The sequence below is a fragment of the Chrysemys picta genome, chromosome 7, assembly GCF_011386835.1.
Source record: "Chrysemys picta bellii isolate R12L10 chromosome 7, ASM1138683v2, whole genome shotgun sequence".
In the NCBI taxonomy this organism is placed as follows: domain Eukaryota; kingdom Metazoa; phylum Chordata; order Testudines; family Emydidae; genus Chrysemys; species Chrysemys picta.
In genome coordinates, this window is record NC_088797.1 from 25,414,486 (window position 1) to 25,434,853 (window position 20,368).

Genomic DNA, 20,368 nt, shown 5'->3' on the forward strand with positions numbered 1-20,368 from the left:
GACTTAAAAAAAAAAAAAGTTGCAGTTGTCACTTTGGTATTGATGGCACACTTTTAGTTGCAAGATTAAACAGGCTGATACTACAGTGGGGTTCAACATAGAAATCATTTAAGGTTACAGTTGACCTTGCTGGAAGAAGAGTCCCTTTTCACCAAATCAAGCTATCCTACTAGAGGTACTTCAAAGTCTTTTTTTCATCTTTGACCATAAGAATGAAACCCATTTTTCTCAGAGAATCTTCTTTAAAGAACCTTCTCATCCTACTTCTTGATGACTGAGTCGACAGTATTAAGTCCCTGAGAAACTTAACGAGTGTTGGCTTGAAGGGTGTGGATAGTGAGATAGAAGAGGTGAGAAGTCAAGAGTCATAAATGCATCTGAGGCTGGGCACTGAGTCTTTCTCCCCCACCCTCCTTTCCCTTGTGACTGACCCAAATAAGATGTATTAACTGTCGTACTCCATGAGTAAAAGCTATTGGTTCCTGCTCATCTTCTAAGAATCCTGGAGTGGTGGTTGTAGGTGGAGCTGGATTGGCTTTATCAAAGGGCACTGAGACCAGTTTAATACCCATCTTCTTGTTTTTTATTTCCACAAACTTCTTCTTAAACTCTTCAATGAGATAGGATAGGTTGGATATCTGACCTTTTGCAGTTTAAGCCCCAAAGGACATCAATACCAATTCAGTGCTTTGCCAAATGGCGAAAAATTGAGAGACTGTCAAGTGTTATGGTGGACAATGTATTTTTTGCATTATGGGATGGAAACAATTACTGTGTGTGCTGACACCACATGGTTGTGGAAGTAGCAGTGGCAAAGAACAAGATTAGGCAGCTCAAACTATAGTTTATCATAAATGCCGGATGTGGGAGTTCTTATGAGGATTTGCCAGTTGGCTGGTACAGTGTATAGTCAACTATTAAGTTTCAATATTATGCCAAGTTTTTATCTGAACCATGCAATTCTCTCTGAAGTATTCTTTTGGATAAAAAGAGAAGGAACATCCCTGATCACCAGAGACGAAGGAGGTGGTGTGTTAAATAGACATCAACAGTGTTAGTGTTTCTAGTTCCATAAGAGTTAACTTGAAAGTTAACCCCATAATCAGTATGTAAATACAATAACACAATTAGTTTGAGAGGTGCTAGATAAGTATCTATGAGAAACTCTACAAATGCTAACTGCTGCTCTCCCTCAGGAGGGGCAGGAAGAGATCCAGAGGATCAACTGGAAAAACATGGAGATAACCAAACAGGTGAGAAGGATGGCTTTTTTTTTTTTTTTTTTTTTTTTTTTTTCTCTCCATATGCCACTACTTCCCAATTGATAGTTTCTTCTGGTATTGAATTTTCATCAGGAAACTGGGAAGTGGAGCAGTAGTCTGCCATTCAATTAATGGAATTGATTCACTGAAGCGACCCAAGATTGTTAAAGGAGAATTAGAACAGTCTTAAGATTTCAGGCTTTTCCGTCAGTTGTTTGATTCTATCAAACATACCTTTCTGAAAATGTAATAGTGTGAAGGAGCCTTTGAATTTGCTTGTAGGGATTTAAGATCTTTTTAATATCATCATTTACGATAAGCTTCTCTGCCTCTATATAATAGACTGCATCTGATGGTTTGTGGGTTTCTGTATTTTTGTGGTGGAGAGATGGTTGTGGAAGGAAAGCATAGGCCCCAGGGAAAGCAACTTCAGTTTTTCACTTTTTCTCAATTGTAAGGAGATAAATTAGTGATTGATCTCTTGCTATCAATTTATAAATAGTAAGGGAAAATAGTAATTTGCAATTTTGATTTTTTTACATTTTCAATCCTCTATTGTGGTTGTGAGGAATGATAGAAAGTTCTGATTTTTTTTTTTAAAGTAGTAAATTCTTTGCTTTTTGTTGCATGATGCTTTCCAGTCCTTGTCATTGAAAAAACTTCTTATTGAGGGAAAACTTGCCTTTAGTTACCTAACTTATATGGATATCTTGTGTTGCTGAGCACTGGGTAATCTTTCATGTCTTAATTACTACATAAGCCAAACTCCACAATAGGCTGGAAATAAACCTGGGTTTGTTTTAGCTATCAGCTTTCTTGCTTATGATCATTTGTTCTAACCAGAACCTAGTTTTATTCCTTAAATTAAAAGTTCATCTTGAATCGGGGGCTGGTCTCTGACTCCAGAAATTCATTCCAACTTGGTTCTTGCTTGCTTTTTCCCTGATACCTTGTACAAGAAGGCTAATGGGATAGTAGATGATAATAAAAATTATAGCTTTTAATTCTATTCATCTTGCACCCTAAGCTATTAAATGTTCTGGGATTTTTTCCTTTGGCATGCACTACTTGAACTGCTGGTGTTTTTTTGTTTTTGTTTTTTTTCCCCTTTTCCCAATAAACTCATCAAAATATAGTCTTTCTTCCTTTTGTCATTTTAGAATGACATCTTTCTACAGCATTGCAGAATCTTGTTGTAAATCAACAAGGATAGCTAGATTTTATTTTATTTTTAAAGCTGGTATTTTTCAGGCAGTCCTTTTTTCTACAAACTAACTGGACAGACCAAAGTAAAGTAGGAAGTCAAATCTTTGAACAGGAACAAACGCTGGAAATTATTTGCTCAATATACCTGTTTGACAATTTGTGGTCATCCCTACACACTTAGTTTCTCTTGAGTACTTGTGACCCAATGGTGTAGATATGTGAAGGATGAGAGTGCTCATTAGAAGAAATCGCCCTCCCCGGTAAAGTGGCTGAAAATGCTTTCAGTTTAAAATTCTGACCCCAAAGCATACCTTCGCACTGTAGTTTGCATTTCTGCTATAGTTGTTAGCCTCATTGCTTGCAAAGGCTTGTTTTCTTTGTTACATAAAGAATACTGTCAGGTTTTGGGTGTTTTTTGTTTGTAAATAGGCGGTTTCTCTTGTCAGCAAACTTGAATAGAAACTTAGAAAGTTCTACATGCTCAGATACCCTTGTGTTGAAAGGCAGAATCTGACGTGTGGGTTTTTTGTTGTTTTTTTAAATGCACTGAACTTCTCTTGCAAAACAACTAAATTGATCGTTCAGGTGTTTGTGATGTCTCAAATTAGTGTTAAATCTTGTATCTCGTATCTCTCAATGATTCAGTTTCATATTTTGAACTTAGAAATTTAGCCATGTTCTACATAGTGAAGCATGGGGGATCTGTTTTAAAAACTTCTTCCCTAATAATCTGTATTTAAGGATGTAACTGAATAGTAATACAGTATGTCCTATGAAAATTTAAAAAGTGGTAAAATTTATAGTATTGTTAATTTAGTGTGATTTAGGAGTATATGAAAAGATTATAGTACCATATATTTCTGGGTACAAAGATAAAATAGAAGTTTTGTGAAAGTGCCATTTTTGATAAGCAGCTTGACATAAATGAAATGCACAACTAAGAACATATTGCCTGCATTTCACACTAGTGCAAAGTAGGTTTTAAAATGTTAATGTTGTATAGGGAACGTGGCTGCAGTGCTGCTACATTCTGGTAATTTTTCGCTGCTGGAAAAGTCTTCAGGGGGAGATGGGGAAGGGAATATGTTTTTAAAATGACTCTTAAAAATATCTGTGTAGCAGTGACTTCTAGATTCAAATGCACTCTGCATACCTGTGTAAAAAATAATATATCCCAACTTCGAGCCCTGCAAAACACATCATTGGTTCTGAGTCAAGCTCCGTTCTTTTCTTTTTGCATAATCCCCAAAATAAAGATTCTGCAGGTCATTTTAGACCCTCAGTTACACGTAGGTAACCCAGTTGCCTTCAGTTGTAATTGCTTGGAACTTAATTGGAAAAGAGGGGTGGGGGGAAGCCTGGCACAAAGGAATAGAATCTGTTCACTACTGACTGGCTTTGCAGAGACAACAGGATTTTAAAATCCTAAAACAAATCTTATTTTTGTCACCAAATTAAGTAGATTGGTATCCTGTTAAGCGCACAAACAGGTCTGTTTGTGTGTATGTGTTTTTTTTTTTTTTTTTTACTTACTAGTAAAAGTATAATTGCACTTTAAAGGGACATGAATTTAAGACATTATTACATAATTTTGGATACCATTTCTACTCCAGAAATGACACTCCTCTTCCCCCATCCTCCAGCCAGATTTAGGGGTTTTACAATCTCATTCCTCCTCCCACCCTTTTTTTTTTTTTTTTTTTTTTTTTTTTAAATGGTTTTTCTGTCTCATGGTGCTGTTAGACAGACCCACACAAACCAAAGAGGAAACTGATTGATTGAAATTTCAATTTCCCCAGGTGGTACTACACACAGTGATGTCAAAAGCACAAAGTAAAAACCTTTGCAGATTTGGCAAAGAGGCAGTGGATTGTGGAATGTGCTTGGGGACGGAACTAACCATATCTAGAAATGATCTGTGTGAAACTTAGAATAATGCAGTGAAACTTTTTTCCATATCTGTTTAGTGTTATCTGGTCTGTAAATGGAGTGCTTCTGTTACTGCTGTTAATCTTGTATTTATGAGCATTGAAAGAAACTTGCTTAACAGTAAAATTGTAGGGAGACCTGAGATTATGAGGGAGTCACTAGCTGAACTCACATTTTCATAATTGCATGCCAACAGTGCTTCAGTAATGGCTAGCCATCCAACTCATCATTTTACATGCACACAATTTAAACTCTACACCATAGTATGTGACTTCTTCTTAGAAGCTAGATAGGAAGAAAATGTCAATGATTTAATTGGTCACCTACCCACTTCAATTTGCTTAAATCTCCTGAAGGTTATGTTGCTTCCTGTTGTGCAATAGTGCTCATCAGATATTGTTGTCGGGCAAAATGACTTGCTTAGGAATGAAAATCCATAAGCAAGAGTAATGAAAAATCCTAAAATATTCGGTTTTTCTCCCCCTCCCACCCCCCCAAACCTAAGAAAGGTTAAACTCTGAGTGCTTCTGTACTAGCACTTGGCATTAATACCTCAAATGCAGAGTTAAGTTGTTAGGCAGAAGTTGATGCTGTTTTAAAATTTATTACAAACTTCAAGTGTCTGTTTTATTTTTGACTTTTCAAAGATTAGATTTATAATAATTAACTCTTCCTGTATAGGTCTGAAATCACCAGAAGAACAACTGGTGTATTTACCACCAAAGGATGCCCTTCCTAATGACCCCCGGGTAATAAATAGACAAAGAAGTTCTGATTACCAGTTTCCATACTCTCCATTTTCAGACATACAAAAGGGGACAAAAGAAGATGGACTGTATACAAGTCACGTGGAGAAAAATGAAGATCAGTGTGCACTAACAGATCACCCTCTTGCATCTAAGCACTCCATAAGTGGAATAATAGAGTCTACATTATTGGAAGAATACAATCTCTTTGCAAGAAAGGTTCAGGAGATTTTGCAGCAGAAGAATATTGCATATGTGAGTGGAATGTCCACTCCTGTCTTTTCAGCCCAAGAGAGGGTAATGAGACTTTCTAAATACATATGTTTACAGGCATTTGACATCTCTGTCCAAGAGTATATAGAGAGGCTGAGTGAAAAGCTGAATAATGTTGCTCTGTCATCTTCATGTGGTAGGCATACTCCACCTCTTAATTCTAGTCCTGATCCAGCAGGAGATGCTGTAACTGAGGCTGAATTGAATCCTCTACCAGAACAGGGTGTATCTGTTTCAAGTGACTTTGACAATGCACTGTTATCAGAACCACCGAGTAACAGTATTGTGGAGGAGCCAAACTGTAATGAGCAGCATTCATCAATGAACTTAACCATAGTGAAAGAGGAAATGGACTGTGTTAGTGCCACCACAGAGGTTTTACTGACATCTGATAAGAACACTTCCAGTGATGATCCACTGGAGCCACCAGAAAAGACTCAGAAATCGCCGGATAACTTAAACATTTCAACCCAACCAGCACTCTCTGATTTTATAAGCCAGTTAAAACCTGAAGTATTCAGCAGCTTGGTCAAAATAATTAAAGATGTACAGAAAAACACTGTGAAATTTTACATTCATGAAGAGGAGGAAAGTACCCTCTGCAAAGAAATACAGGTAAATAGGTTTTTCCTTTGGGACCTATCCTTAGCAGAGCTAGGATGTCACACACTTCATAGCTTATGTAGGCTGAGCAAATTGCATGCAGTAGGGGCTTCATGCATTCCTTCATTTCCCTTTCCCCCCACTCCAAGACAGCAGAAGCTCACTTTGTGCCATGCTCCCATCCCCTTCTGCTTCAGGAACTCCCATCAACCAGTCCTTTTGATCTATAAACAGCTGCAGAGGTGTTCAAAGCTGTGGCTCTGTTAATCAACTGGCAGCAGCTGTGTCCCCCCATTTTCCTCCTTCCTGTCTTTCAGTTATTCCCCAAAATCAACAGGATTCTGCTCATTGATGCTTGGAACATTCCCTGAAATAGTGATGTTCAAAAATTGCTCTACATCCAAACAGAGAAATGCCATTAAGTTGAGTGTAAGGCCTTGAAAGCTTGTCCAAATAGTTCTACATTTTAAAAATGGTGTTAATGGAGCCATTCAGTCTGGGGTGAATAAACCTGACTTGCAAACACCTCAATAAAGGCATAGATGCATTTGAGCTTTGAAGTTTGGTGTTACTTTTTCATGAGTTAATGAAGGCTCTCCTATGGTATATTTGCACTCAATTTTTAAGTCTTCCTCTTGTCTAGGCAAGGTTTATAAACCTTTCCAGCTGGACAGTGGGATTGGTTGTAGAAGAGCCCTTGTTTTGTTCCTTTTGAAAGTAGCCCTGAAGAGCAGCTTCTATGAGATTTCAGGAATAAAAGAGAAACATGATCAAAAGCATATTGTTCTCCTTTCTATTTGAAGTGGAAAATTTATTAAGGAATGGTCAGGGAATGAAAAATTCCTATAAAATTCCTATAATTTTTGCTTCTTGAAATTCCAGATCATGTTGAGAAATTGCACTTTTGTGTTTAATATTAAATATCATGGAGTTGAAAGTAAAATGTCTTTGGCTTTTAGTGAAAAGTGCAATTTTCAGCAGAGACTAAGGTGGTCAGCCATTTAGATGGCGTTCTGTAAAAATAATTACAGAAATAGCTTTACAAAATGAATCTAGTCCCTGTGTTTCTATATCTTTTTAGCTAGTGCACTTGGGTACAGGTAAAAATGAATGTGTAGGATTTTTTTTATTTTAAAATGCCTATGTGCTTGCTTGAATAGTAAAAACTCTATATGGTGAGCTTTTAAATTGCAGTGGTTTAACTAATTTTTTTTTTTTTTTTTTTTTTTTTTTTTGTGTGGGGTAGGAATACCTTACAAAACTAGGTAATACAGAATGCCACCCAGAACAATTCTTGAAAAGAAGAGCTACTTTAGACAAACTGTTGATAATTATTCAAAATGAAGATATTGCCAGCCTCATTCATAAGGTACATTAAATATATTTAATAGTACTAGTTTAATTTAACTGTGAAATATAGAAAGTTGACTCAAAGCTTAAGTTAGTCACTTGCATTTAAAATGTTTCATTGTAGTGTGCATCTTGAGTAGAAGGGATTAAACTTGTTTTGACTTATCCAATTTTGTAACTCTTGCACCACTACTTATGACCTCAACTTTTTTCCTTTTAATTTATATTTGATAAAATGGAAGCACTGCTAGTCAAGGTTGAGTTGAGTTTGCACCTAAAGCAGGAATTTAACAATTTTGTTGTAGTATTTGTTGAGTAATATTCAGATCTTGTAAGTAAATTGGTTAGTTTGAGTTAAAATTAAGAAATGTAATACCAAGTGTTAGGGAATTTTGAAGCAATTTGCTCAGTTAAGATTATTCTGAACAAAAAGTCTTTAACTCACTGACATCTTGGGCACTGTATACAGAAAGCATGTTTTTTAAGGCTTGTTTTCCATTATTTTTCAACAGTGAAAGTTCCTCTTTCAGCAAGGACTAACTATTCTATAGAGAATTCCACATATAAACAGGTTTTTCAAAATGGAACCAAGGTCAACTTACCTAATGTCAGGTGGCCATTTTTGAGAAAGGCCTCGATCTCCTATTGTCAAGGAAACTGAGGCCACCCAGGGCACTCTTAACCTACGGCTGCTGGCTTCATTTTAATTGAAAACAATGTCCGTCAATAGCTGTATTGAAAAGGGACACCTGACTGAGAGCAGCTGTGGCCTCTGTCCCATTGTGGGGGGGGGGGGGGAGAGAAAGGGAGACGGCAGCTATTTTGAAAGAGGCATTTATTCGAAGAGGTTCATGAAGAATGTTATGCACCAGCCTCTGCTGACAGATAAGCTATAATAGAGGCTGAGACTAAATGTATATCCCATATCAGAAAAGACAATAAGAGGACAAAAAGAATGCCACCATGGCTAAACAGCAGAGTAATGAAGGCAGTTGGAGGCAAAAAAGGCATCTTTTAAAATTTGTAAGTCCTGTTTTAATGAGGCTAATAGGAAGGAGCACAAACTCTGGCAAGTCAGGTGTAAAAGTATAATAAGGCTGGCCAAGAGAAAATCTAAGAAGCAACTTGATAAAGACACAGAAACTAACAGTAAGGAATGTAAGTACATCAGATGCAGGAAGCCTGCCAAATATGCATTGGGACTACCTGATGACAAAGAAAGGAGCAGTCAGGGAAGATAAGGCCATTGCAGAGAAGCTAAATGAATTCTTTGCTCAGTCTTCATTGCAGAGGGATGTGTAGGACATAGCTGTGATGTAGATACTCTTTTTGGGAAACAAATTTGAAATACTGTCCCACACTGATGTCAGAAGTTAGCTAATGTAACACCAATTTTTGAAAAGGGCTCCAGAGGCGATCCTGTAAGTTTACAGGGTGGTGTGCTTTACTTCAGTACCATGCTAATAGGTTGAAGCTACAATAAAGAGCAGAATTATCAGACCTGTAGAGAAACACAGTATGTTGGGGAAGAGTCAACACAGCTCTTATAAAGGGAAGTTGTGCCTCACCAATATATTTGAATTCTTTGAGTATGTCAACAAGCATGTGGATAATGGTGATCCAGTTGATAAAGTACTTGGATTTTCAGAAAGCTTGTAACAAGGTACCTCACCAAAGGCTCTTAAGGGAAACTAAGTAGTCATGGGAGAACAGTGAACGTCCTCTCCTGGATCAGTAACTGGTTGAAAGATAGGAAACAAAAGATATAAATAAATCGGTCAGTTTTCACAATGGAGAGAGGTAAGCAGAGAGGTCCCCTAAGGATAACCTATGCTGTTCAACATATTCACTATTGATCTAGAAAAAGGAGTGAACAGTGAAGTGGCAGAGTTTGCAGATGATACAAAGTTAGTCAAAATGGTTTTTAGTCAAAGGCTGATCACAAAGATTTACAGAGGGATCTCACAAACAGGGTGACCGAATAATGAAATGGCAGATGAAATTGAATGTTAATAAGTGCAAAGTTATGCAATTTGGAAAAAGTAATTCCCTCCCCCCCCCCCCCATGTAATGATGGGGTCTAAATTAGCTGTTACACTAAGAAAGAGATCTTAGAGTAACTGTGGACAGTTCTCTGAAAACTTCAGCTCAGTGCACAGTAGTGGTCAAAAAGACTAACACTATGTTAGGAACTGTTAGAAAAGGGATAAGTAATATGACAAAAAAATCATAATGCTACTATATGTGCCCACACCTTGAATGTGAACTGCATGCAGTTCTGGTTGCCCTATCTCAAAAAAGGCTATAGTGGAACTGGAAAAGGTTCAGAGAAGGGCAACAAAGATGATAGAGTATGGAGTGGTTTCCATATGAGGATAGATTAAAAAGACTAGGAATGTTAATCTTAGAAAAGAGGAGACTATGGGGCAATATGATAGAAGTCTAAAAATTATGATTGGTGTGAAAAAAGTGAATAAGGAAGTGTTATTTGTCCTTTCCTCCAATACAAAAACTAGGGGGTCACCCTATGAAATTACTAGGCAGTAGGTTTAATGCAAACAAGAGGAAATACTTTTCACACAATGCAGTGTCAGTCTGTGGAACTCATTGCCATGGGATGTTGTGATGGGCAAACGTATAACCAAGTTCAAAAAAGAATTACATAAATTCATGGAGTTTAGGTCCATCGATGGTTATTAGCCATGATGGTTGGGGATGCAACCTGCCTGCCTGAAGCTCACAGAGAAGACAGATGTGGCTCATTCTAAAATTGCCGTGTTTTGGACACTCCCCCTGAAGCTCTGGTATTGGTCACTGTTGGAAACAGGATACTAACCTAGATGGACTGTTGCTGTGACCCAGTGTGGCAGCTCTTATGTTCTATTATGGAAAAATTACCATTAATCCTACATTTTTCTGTTCACAGACTACCTATTGTATCATGTCGATTCAACAAAAAGATTAGGAAAGGGAAGCTGAGGGCATATAGGGGAAGGAGGAGAAAAATGTGTGCATGCAGGGGAGGGAGATGCAAGAGGTGGGAATTTTGGAGTACAGGAAGGAGAAAGAGAGTGGGGTAGTACAGTCTTCCTGCTTTGGGCAGTGTCAGAATGACAGTTGCCAGAACATACCAGTGAATCTGGCAGTGATGATGAAATAGAACTTTTAGTGATTTAAGTTTGATACTTCATACCATGTGATATTTCTAACTTAAAGTAACATTCTCTTTTGGTTTCTTGACTTTTTGTTCTTATATGAATATTTTAATTTTTAAAGAGTTCCTTGACAAAAAAACTGTTAAAATGGGGTTAAGGTTGAGTGTGTATTAGTAATTTAGGGTAAAACCGAAGGATGTTTCAGCTATCCCAGAAACAAGCATTATAAAGGCAAGATATTCCAAGTTAAGTTAAATGCAAAAGGAAATCCAAAATGTTAAGATAAGGAAATACAAAGGTAAAACACATCCTCACTGTATTGACACAGTGAGGGGGCAGAAGAGAAAAATTTAATGTATTTTATAATTTCTTCTGATCTGGGAACACTAAAGCATTTAGCATTTATCATGTGTCATGGTGTCACTACAGGGCAGAGTTAAGGTTGTTTGGAAGTCCATCAACCTTAATTCCATTTTAATGTAATTTCTGTTTGGAAATATAGATGTAATAGTACCATTTGGTCTTTAGTCCTGGACATGCTGTGAACAGAGACTGCAAGCTTCCCCATACAGCTTTTCAATGCCCACCATTCTTAATATGTATTCAACTCCATGGAGGTTTCATTAATGCTGTTCTGTGTAGTTTCATGATGCACTAAGGAAGAGTAAAGGGAACTTTGTCCATTCACTATGTGCACTTGATATTATGTTGATGGCTATGTATAACAACTTAATTGGGATGGGGCAGCGATTAGAGGTATTTTGTGGAATATTCACCTTTTCGTACTGTCATCACTTCCAACTTCCTCACCTTCATTCTGCCTACATTTCTGTAATGACTTCATTGTGAGATCAAGTCCTACAGAAATAAGTACACTAGTCACTTCAGGAAAAGTTTGTCTCAGAACCCAAAAGCTAGCATTGTGATAGGGGTGGAAAATTTGTAATCCTTGGTTTACTTTTTCATAGCATTTCAAATCAACCACTCTTCCCTTGTCTGCTTGCATCATACTTGTACACCTCTAATTCTAACTATATATTTCTCTTTTTAAACAGATACCTGGTTTAGTAACTCTGAAGAGGCTTTCATGTGTCAGCTTTGCTGGTGTTGATAGCTTGGATGATGTGAAAAACCACACATACAATGAATTGTTTGTGTCTGGTGGTTTTGTTGTGTCTGATGAATCTGTTCTTAATCCAGAGTCTGTCACAGTTGGTAAGAATTTTTGTTAAAAATCATGAATTTTTAGTACAGGAGAAAGACGTCTTATTGACAGCACTTGAGAATGAAATCCTCCATTTAACTACAGAAGAGAGGCGATGAAAACTTCTTGCAGTCATATGTATAAAGCTTGTTGTAATGAATCACCTCGAAGAGGGTTAAATCAGTTCATTCTCATATGCACTTTATTATTAGCCTTTCTGGAGGTAGCGGTCTATAACCAACTGGATTGGGGCCACCAATTAAAATTTCATAGGCTGCTGATGTAGAAGTCAGTGTAGTCTCTCAGCCTGGGTCAAATTGAATAGCTACCTCGACATGAAAAGTTTTGTATGATGCTACCAAACCATTAATATTCCAGTCCTCAAAGAATTATACTCGGCTTTTATAATTGTACCCTTTATTTAAGACTGCATACTTCTCTCCATTCTCTCCTCCCCCCCTCCCCCACACCAAACCCTCCCTCCCCCCCCGAAACAAAATTTAAGTTAATTCATTTTTAATAGATCTCTCTTAATGGCAATAAGTCACTGAGTCAAATTTAGTGTAAGCTTACACAACTATAGTGGGCCTAGGCCACTGACTGCAAACTGTAATCTATTAGAAACTGAATCTAAAAAAAAAAGACAGTTCTTACAAAGCTCAGTACTGGGCTTATGTTTTCAACTGTTAATCAAAGATCTGTAAAATGGAAGACACAATAGTTTTTGTGCTTAGCTTAGATTTTAAATGTTTTTTTAAACTATATAACACAAATTATTTTCTCTCCAAAATAGATAAACTTAAAAATTTCCTAAAGTTCCTTGAGGACCTCAATACACCTGATGGGAAATGGCAGTGGAAAGTCCACTGTAAAATACAAAAAAAACTCAAGGAGCTTGGGAGGTAAGCAGTGTACTCTAAATACCAAAGTGTTGAAATGACATGTTAGAAAAACAGTGCTTTCAAAGATATAAAATCTTAAATAAAGAAAATTATTTTTGAAGGGAGTTTTCATTATGTGATATATTATATAATTTGAATATTGATCTAAATGTAAACCTCCAATCCTCTTTTAAATAGAATGAATGCTAAAGCCTTGAGTCTGCTGACACTTCTGAATACCTATCAGAAGAAACACATGGTTGAGATTCTGTCATATCATAACTGTGACTCTCAAACACGAAATGCTCCAGAATTAGACTGTCTTATCCGACTTCAGGCTCAGAATATACAACAAAGACATGTTGTCTTCTTAACAGGTAAAACCAGAACTTGCAGCTCTTTTTCTTAAGTTTGATATTATTGTGTTACTAAGTCACTCCTCTTTCTCTTTTTGTAAATTCAGAAAAGAATGTCAAAACATTTTCAAATTATGCTGATAATGGAATAGTAGTTGCTACAGTTGATGACTTTATGCAAAACTTCAAAAATCTCGTTGGCTACCACAATTCAATTACTGAAGAGAACAACCTTCCTTCACCTGGTGTTCCTGAAAGACAATCAGGTAATATTCAGCATATTTTATACTTTCCAGCTAATCAGAGGAGTGGGGTGGAGGTCCTTTAAGTGTAGTGTGTCTTTACTCTTAAGAAACAAACTCTGTAGATTTGTGAGGAAATCCCAACTCTCAAGTACTCTGTATTTTAAGAAGTGGGAAAGGGATGCTGGGATGGAATATTTTAAGGTATCTTCAATACAGAATTACTGACTAATTCAGTATCCAAGAAAGCCTGATGATGATTGATTAAGAGGGAAAGGTAATGTGTAAGCCAAATGACATTCCTTTCTGTTCTGAGAGAAGGATAAGCTTAATGACAGATTTAGTAATGGTAACAAAATGAACTGGATGTCAGTAATTGTATTCTGTAATTGTCTGATCAAATACTGACCTACTGTATAACTTTAGATGCTGTTTTGACATTAACCCCTTTGGAGCTGGGAGTTGGGATTTCCCAACACTAAACATGAACACAATGCGCAGAAGCTTTTAGCATCGGAATATCTGGACATTCACACAAAGGGTTAAGTGTGTGTGTTGAGTAAGTGAACAAGAGTGGCGGAAGACCAAGCCTTAAGTGATATTGGATTTACCTACCCGAAGCATAACACTCTGTGAGTAGTGTATAGCTTTTTTTAAAAATCATATATTTCAATAGAGTAGGACTTCTCTTTCTTAATATAGTTCTTGTAGAAAGCGATGAAAAGGACGAGGAAGATATGTCTTTGGATTCAGGGGATGAAACATCACAAATAGAAATCTGCAGTGATGCCTCAAAGTATGATTCTCATTCAGAAGCTTTGCAGACAGAGACCAAAGGCTCACATGGAACAGATTCAAAAGAAAAAACTCTAACCGATATGCAGCTGTCTTCTGAAGGACAAATTGGGTTGATGGAAAAAACTTCTAAACTTGATTTGGAGGAGATACAGCCAATAACTCCTGTTTCTACAACATGCTCAGCTGAAGGAGACAAAAACAATTCAGTAGAACAAGTTCCTTTCAACAACTTTCAAGTTTACAGTAGACAATTAAGTATGTCCCATCAGTTCAGTCATTTTAATGTTCTCACTCATCAGACTTTTCTGGGAACAACATACCCAGTTTCCACAAGTCAAAACCAAGAAGGTGGGAATTATTTTCTGTCTGCTTACAGTCAGAGCATGGATACAGACAAGTCATCTTCTCCTAGTAATTGGGATGTAAATTGTGAATCTTCCAGGCCATATTCAAAATAGAAATAAACACAAAACTAAAACTTTTTATAGGTTTGTTGTGGACTTCTTTCTGTTTCTAAAAAAGTGAATTAACAGTTTCTATTTTATTCTCTGAACAAAATATTTCTTGTCGTTTAACTCAAATGTTTCCGTCTTATTTAAATCATGATGGCCTGTACCAGTTGAAGCATCTGAAAATTGAAATAAATATATATTTTTTAACATTTATTGTATTTGAATTATCTTGTTTTGTTGGCACTTAAGTTTTTACATTTGTATTTGACCTGTAATTGGGCTTCAGTTTGAAGTCTGTTTTAATGTAAAACTGAATGTTTGCCTAAAGCATGTGAAATAGCAAAGCTTCATTTTTTAAGTAAACTGTAATAGAGTATCCAAGCCACTTGTCTTTAAATGAATATAAAAACTGTTATGTATTTATTTGATTGACATTGGACACAAATTTTGTACAAAATGTTTTTACATAGCGATAAGGCAGTGTAGTTATTTTAATGAAAAAATATATATAATACTGGATTTTGGCTAAATACCTCAATTAGAGTAACCAATGGTGCAGTTCCATTTAAAAAAAAAAATAAACTCTTCATGCACATGGGCCTTAGTAGCAACTTGCTTTGTTTTATATCCTGTTTCTAAAATACAGAAAAATGATGCTGCAAAATTTATTTCAATACCATTTTTGTGTGCATCTAATTAATCTGTTTAGTACCTTCTGCTTACCTCAACTGCATGGAAATAGCCCTACAGTTGCAAAGTTCTGTATCTTCTTATAAATGTACAGATGGCAGACAGCTGATTTGTTCTGTCTTAACTTGAATTACTATAGTAGTGTAACAGGTAGATACTTACCAGTACTTCTAGGCTCTGAACTTAATCTTCTGCTAAATGTGGCAATGCCACTAAAATGAATATCTTCATAAGAGTTTAATTACTGTTCTCACCCTTTCTTTAAAATTATGTCTTGTGGTAGATTTTTGTCTCCTTCCCGCCCCCCCCGCCCCCCCGAACATTTTTCTGTAGTAACTCAATTATTGAAGCACAAATGTATCAACTTTCCTTGTGCACAGTCTTGTAAATACTATCGAGAAGATTTCCAGAAAACACTATGTGGATGGTAAAACAAACTCTGGCATGCTGCTACTTTTTTTTTTTTTTTTTTTTTTTAATGTAGTGTTAAAGTCCACTACCACCTAAACATTTTCTTAAGTTTTTTTTTTTTTTTTTTTTTAAATCAAGACAGTTTATTTTTGTTGCAGTCAGTTTAAGTTTTAGTACAGCCAGGGGACAAATGTTTTAAAGGCAAAATGTGATTAAGCAGCCACAAATGACAGGTGCACTCACTACTTATATTAGCTAAAACTATTTTTTTTTTTAAAGCTAACTAATTTCAAGCTGGTATTCATTTTTAAAATACCCATTTAATGCATTTTAAGTAAAACACTTCTATAAAAAGATGACTTCTAAAAATAGAAGAAAAGCTCCCACTCATTCAGAACAGAGGTGGCTACAGCAGCAGCACAGATAGATATGGAAGAGAGGCTATTCAGGCAATCAGGCTCTGGCAGTCTAATGCAAACAGAACGTATGTAAGACCACAGGTGGAAAATCAACATTAATCAGTTGTGTTCTCATTTCAGATACAGGACAACCGGCTATACACACGAGGGTGTGGATCTGTGGGCACAGTATTGTGTTTTGGGTGCATATGCACGCATCCAGGTTGCCCAAGGGCTCCCAGCTAGGATTCGGTGGCGAAGCATTACTCAGTTGGCACGCACGGAGGGGCATGTTATAGGATCAACTGATACTGCTGTTGTATGCTGTGCAAGCGCATCAGCAGCCACTGGATATATTGGTGATACACCTGGGAGAAAATGATCTGGGAACACTTAAAGGGGTGGAATTAATGCTTCGAACTAGGAGGGACCTGATGCAGGTCCTGGGAATTTTTCCAGGGGTTAATATTGTCTGGTTGAATATGCTTCCATGTCGGGAATGGTCAGGAGCCATAAATCCCACCAGGGTGGACAAAACCAGGAAGTATGTGAACAGGGAGGTGGCCAAATTCTTGTTGTCCTGGGGGGCAGTAATTTCACATCCTGGTATAGTCTATGGGGCACTGGAGTTGTTTCAGGAGGATGGGGTGCACCTGTCAGACTCAGGTGCTGCCATATTTTTGGCTGATGTAAAAGAAGGTATTGGGAGATGTTTGGGAACTCGGCTGGCTGTGGGGAGAAGGCAGCCAAGCTAATGGCTGGCACCTCCTTGTGGTGGATGTTCAGTGCAGGTACTCCATAAATTAAGGCACAGAAGAATGGATAAATGGCTTGGGAAAGGAATTGAGGAGAAGTGCTTGGTATCTGAGCGAGCTGGGGGCAGTTAGGGACTCCTCTGATTGGTACGGCAGGGAGCCAACCCCTGATGATTATAGTCTACCTTAAACCCTCCTACAAGGGGTGGGGGGTCGGTAAGGTCCTAGCAAGGGAATTACTGGAGGGACCTGGATAAAAAAGGTGTGTGGGGGGGAAGCTGGTAGAAGACACTTGCAATTGGAGGTTCCCGGCAGTGAATCTGCTGGAGTGACATGAATGGAAAGGTGGTGGGCTGGTAAAAGCACACGTGCTCTCTCTCATTTATTTATTTATATATATATATATATCTCCATCCGCCGTGTTAGTCCCAGACATCTTCTAATAAAGTTGCAGCCTGATTAAACCCCTATCTAATTGTCTCTTGTCATTCTTTTGGCATAGCCAGACAAATTATATGTATTGTGCTAGATTTTTGTCTCCTTTCCCCCTCCTCCCCGAACATTTTTCTGTAGTAACTCAATTATTGAAGCACACATGTATCATCTTTCTTTGTGCCCAGTCTTGTGAATACTATAGAGAAGAGTTCCAGAAAATACTATGTGGATGGTAAAACAAACTCTGGCATATTACCATGTGTTTTGTTTTTTAATTTAGTATTAGTTTAAGTCCATTACCATCTAAGTGTAATATAAGAAAACTAGTTTATTTTTGTTGCAGTCAGTTTAGGTTTTAGTACAGTCAAGGGACAATTTTTTTTAAAGGCAAAATGTGGTTATTAAGCCACAACTGGCACGTGCACTCATTACTTATAATAGCTAAAACTTTATTTATTTATTTATTTTTAAAGCAAACTTATTTCAAGCTTCAGAGTGGTAGCCGTGTTAGTCTGTATCAGCAAAAACAACGAGTACTTGTGGCACCTTAGAGACTAACCAGTTTATTTGGGCATAAGCTAATGCCAAATAAATTGGTTAGTCTCTAAGATGCCACAAGTACTCCTTGTTCTTTTTGGTAATTTCCAGCTGGTATTCATTTTTAAAATACTCAATGCATCTTAAGTAAACACTTCTATAAAAAGATAGCTGTTCTTCTAATTTTAGAAATCCCTTCACTTCATTTTACTGTATCTAGTATAGATACAAAAAGCTATTCCTTCTGGAATATCAAACTGTATTCTGTATTATAGAATAAACTATTAGGAACTAAGCCACTGTATGGCACATGCAAAGTCATCATGAAGAAAAATACTCTCAATTTCCTTTCATTATTAAACTTTAGACAGATTGCCATACAGAAACAACTCTATTACAAAGCGCACATTCAGATGTGTGTGGTTCTCGTGTATATAATGAGAGAGTTTAGGGTTCAACAAGGCTAGGCTAGGAGGTATGTGAAGAGGCAGGTGGCCAAATTCATGGATGTCATAGGAGGGTCAGTCTTTTCACATCCAGGCATTGTATATGAGGCACCAGAATTATTCAGGGAGGATGGGGTCCACCTGTCAGAGTTGGGAGCTGAGAAGTTTTTGGCTGATACTAAAGGGGGCATTAGGAGATGTCTGGGCACCTGGTTAACTGGGGGAGGGGTAGCCAAGCTAATTGCTGGTGCCTCTTTTGGCAGACGCCCACTGCAGGTATTCCATGGGGAAGGGCTACCGTATCAAATAAAATGCACTGGTAAAGGATTTAAAGGAGAAGAAATGGGAGGGGATAAGGGGAGGGTTGGGACTCCTATGGCTGGTATAGCAGGGAGCCAACTCTCCCCCTTCTTTATAGTCTCCCTTAACCCTCATTTGAGGAGGGGGGAAGGTGAGGTCCCTGCTGTGGGGTGGCTGGGAACGAGGGTAGATAAGGGGGAGAGCTGACAGAAGCTCCTAGCTATATATTGAAATGATTATGGAATTATCTGCACTGTACACTTCTATCGGCCAGGTACTCCCAGACTTTTAAGAAGGAAGTTGTGACCTAACTAAACCATGCTGCGTGTCTCTTGTCCTCTTTCTGGCATAGCTGGACAATAAGCACTGCCATTCAGTTTTAGCTAGCTTATTCAATACATATGCTGTTTTTTTTATTGCTGGGTTGCTCACTAGCACACAAATTATTTATCTAAGTGATCAGACAGCTTTTTGGGCAAGGCAACACTGAAAGGGGAAGATATTTGGTCTAATTTTATTTTTTTAGTGTGAGGCAAAAATTGGTATGTCATTAAATATTTAATACATTTATTTATACCAAAAATACATACATTTTAAATTCTACAAAAAATTAATGTAAATAAAAACTTTCTATACTGCTGTTTTCCTACTACATAATCTTAAGAAATGTTCAAAGCAGAAGACCGTTCTAAACAGCAAATGCATTATATATTAGATTCAAGCATCTTCAAACAACCACATGGGGGGAGGAGGAAAGGGAACGAAACCACATAGCTCCTACATGAAATGTGACAGGTTAAGACCTTGGTTAAAAAAGATTTAGATGCAGTTAGTAAATTACAGTAGCAAATATAAAGTGCTGTGCCTGACATTTTTAAAGCTGAATGTTTTTGTATACATGTGTACCTTTTTTAAAATGGAGAAATAAAGTTTTCTTCTTGATTTATGGTTGGAATTAGACCAGTCTCCAACTCCTTCTGCTTCTGGAGGAGACCCTGAAATAATGGATACAAAGTAAATGCTCTTCCTTCTGCACAAAATAGGCGCAGTGGCAAGCTTCTACTTTATTTCTTATTCATACGTGTAAGGCTCTTTAACCAGTTTAAAATATGTAATTATGAAAAAAAAAAAACTATAGTAAGTCAAGCACTCAAAGTAGGAAAAACGCCCCACTAAGATTGCACAGGGAACCAGGGCCGGCTCTAGGATTTTTACCACCCAAAGCAAAAACAATTCTTTAATTACCCCACCCCCGGCCCCAACTCCGCCCCTTCCCCAAATCCCCAGCCCTGCCTCCTCCCCCCAGGCTCTCAAGCCTAGGAGGGAGGGAGGCTTGAGAGCCTGGGAGGGAGGACGAGTAGCGGCATGCGAATCAGCTGTTTCACGCGCCGTGGCAGCAGCAGCGGAGGTGAGCTAGGGCGGCCGGGGCACATTTTTAGGGGCGGCATTCTAGCAGCGGCCATGCCGCCCCTAAAAATGTGCCGCCCCCAAGCACCAGCTTGTTTTGCTGGTGCCTAGAGCCGGCCCTGCCAGGACCCCACGGGACTAGGTGCTGAACAAAAAGATGGTCCCTTACGTAAGCCTTTTGCTCCTGTGCACCCCCACCATAAGCCCTAACATAGAGATAGGCTGGCGGCAGGAACTGAAGTGGCAAAATTGTATGGGCTTGGCAATTCCAAGGTGCAGCGAGGCCCCTAGGTATGATGTTAGACTGTCATATATTTAGGTGTGGAAAGATGAGATTTTTATTGGTAAAATGTTGGTTTTGCCATACATACACAAACATGAAAAAAATATTTCTATCAGTAGTAACTGACATTTACAGACAAAGTAAGAAAAATGCTGCTTAAGGACTTAGTTTGATTTAAGGATGTTTATTTTGCATGTTTTGACATATAATCTTGACAATTTGTGTGCTAAGTTAAAAAGCTTTAACTTT

The 20,368-nt window shown here is 37.7% G+C and overlaps 2 protein-coding genes across 17 annotated transcripts in view; one reads left to right on the forward strand and one right to left on the reverse strand.

Moving 5' to 3' along the window:
• Positions 1–16,382, forward strand: part of TASOR (transcription activation suppressor) — a 58,569-nt gene extending 42,187 nt beyond the window's left edge. The window contains exons 17-24 of one of the 13 annotated variants that reach the window (XM_008174737.4): positions 1,197–1,253; positions 5,079–6,031; positions 7,266–7,388; positions 11,580–11,739; positions 12,522–12,630; positions 12,808–12,986; positions 13,073–13,231; positions 13,634–15,055. In XM_008174737.4, coding sequence (XP_008172959.2) covers positions 1,197–1,253; positions 5,079–6,031; positions 7,266–7,388; positions 11,580–11,739; positions 12,522–12,630; positions 12,808–12,986; positions 13,073–13,231; positions 13,634–13,689 — 1,796 coding nt within the window. In that variant the 3' untranslated portion in view covers positions 13,690–15,055. Of the gene's footprint in view, positions 1–1,196; positions 1,254–5,078; positions 6,032–7,265; positions 7,389–11,579; positions 11,740–12,521; positions 12,631–12,807; positions 12,987–13,072; positions 13,232–13,633; positions 15,056–16,097 lie in introns of those variants that run through there. The other 12 variants (XM_065550992.1, XM_042842295.2, XM_005310005.5 and 9 more) reach the window with 12 other exon arrangements.
• The window catches only part of CCDC66 (coiled-coil domain containing 66), a 65,408-nt gene that overhangs the window by 1,808 nt on the left and 43,232 nt on the right, over positions 1–20,368 (reverse strand). For 3 of the 4 annotated variants that reach the window (XM_042842303.2, XM_065550995.1, XM_065550996.1), the window contains exon 19: positions 18,969–19,424. In XM_042842303.2, the coding sequence (XP_042698237.2) occupies positions 19,341–19,424 (84 nt within the window). In that variant the 3' untranslated portion in view covers positions 18,969–19,340. Of the gene's footprint in view, positions 1–18,968; positions 19,425–20,368 lie in introns of those variants that run through there. The other variant, XM_065550994.1, reaches the window with a different exon arrangement.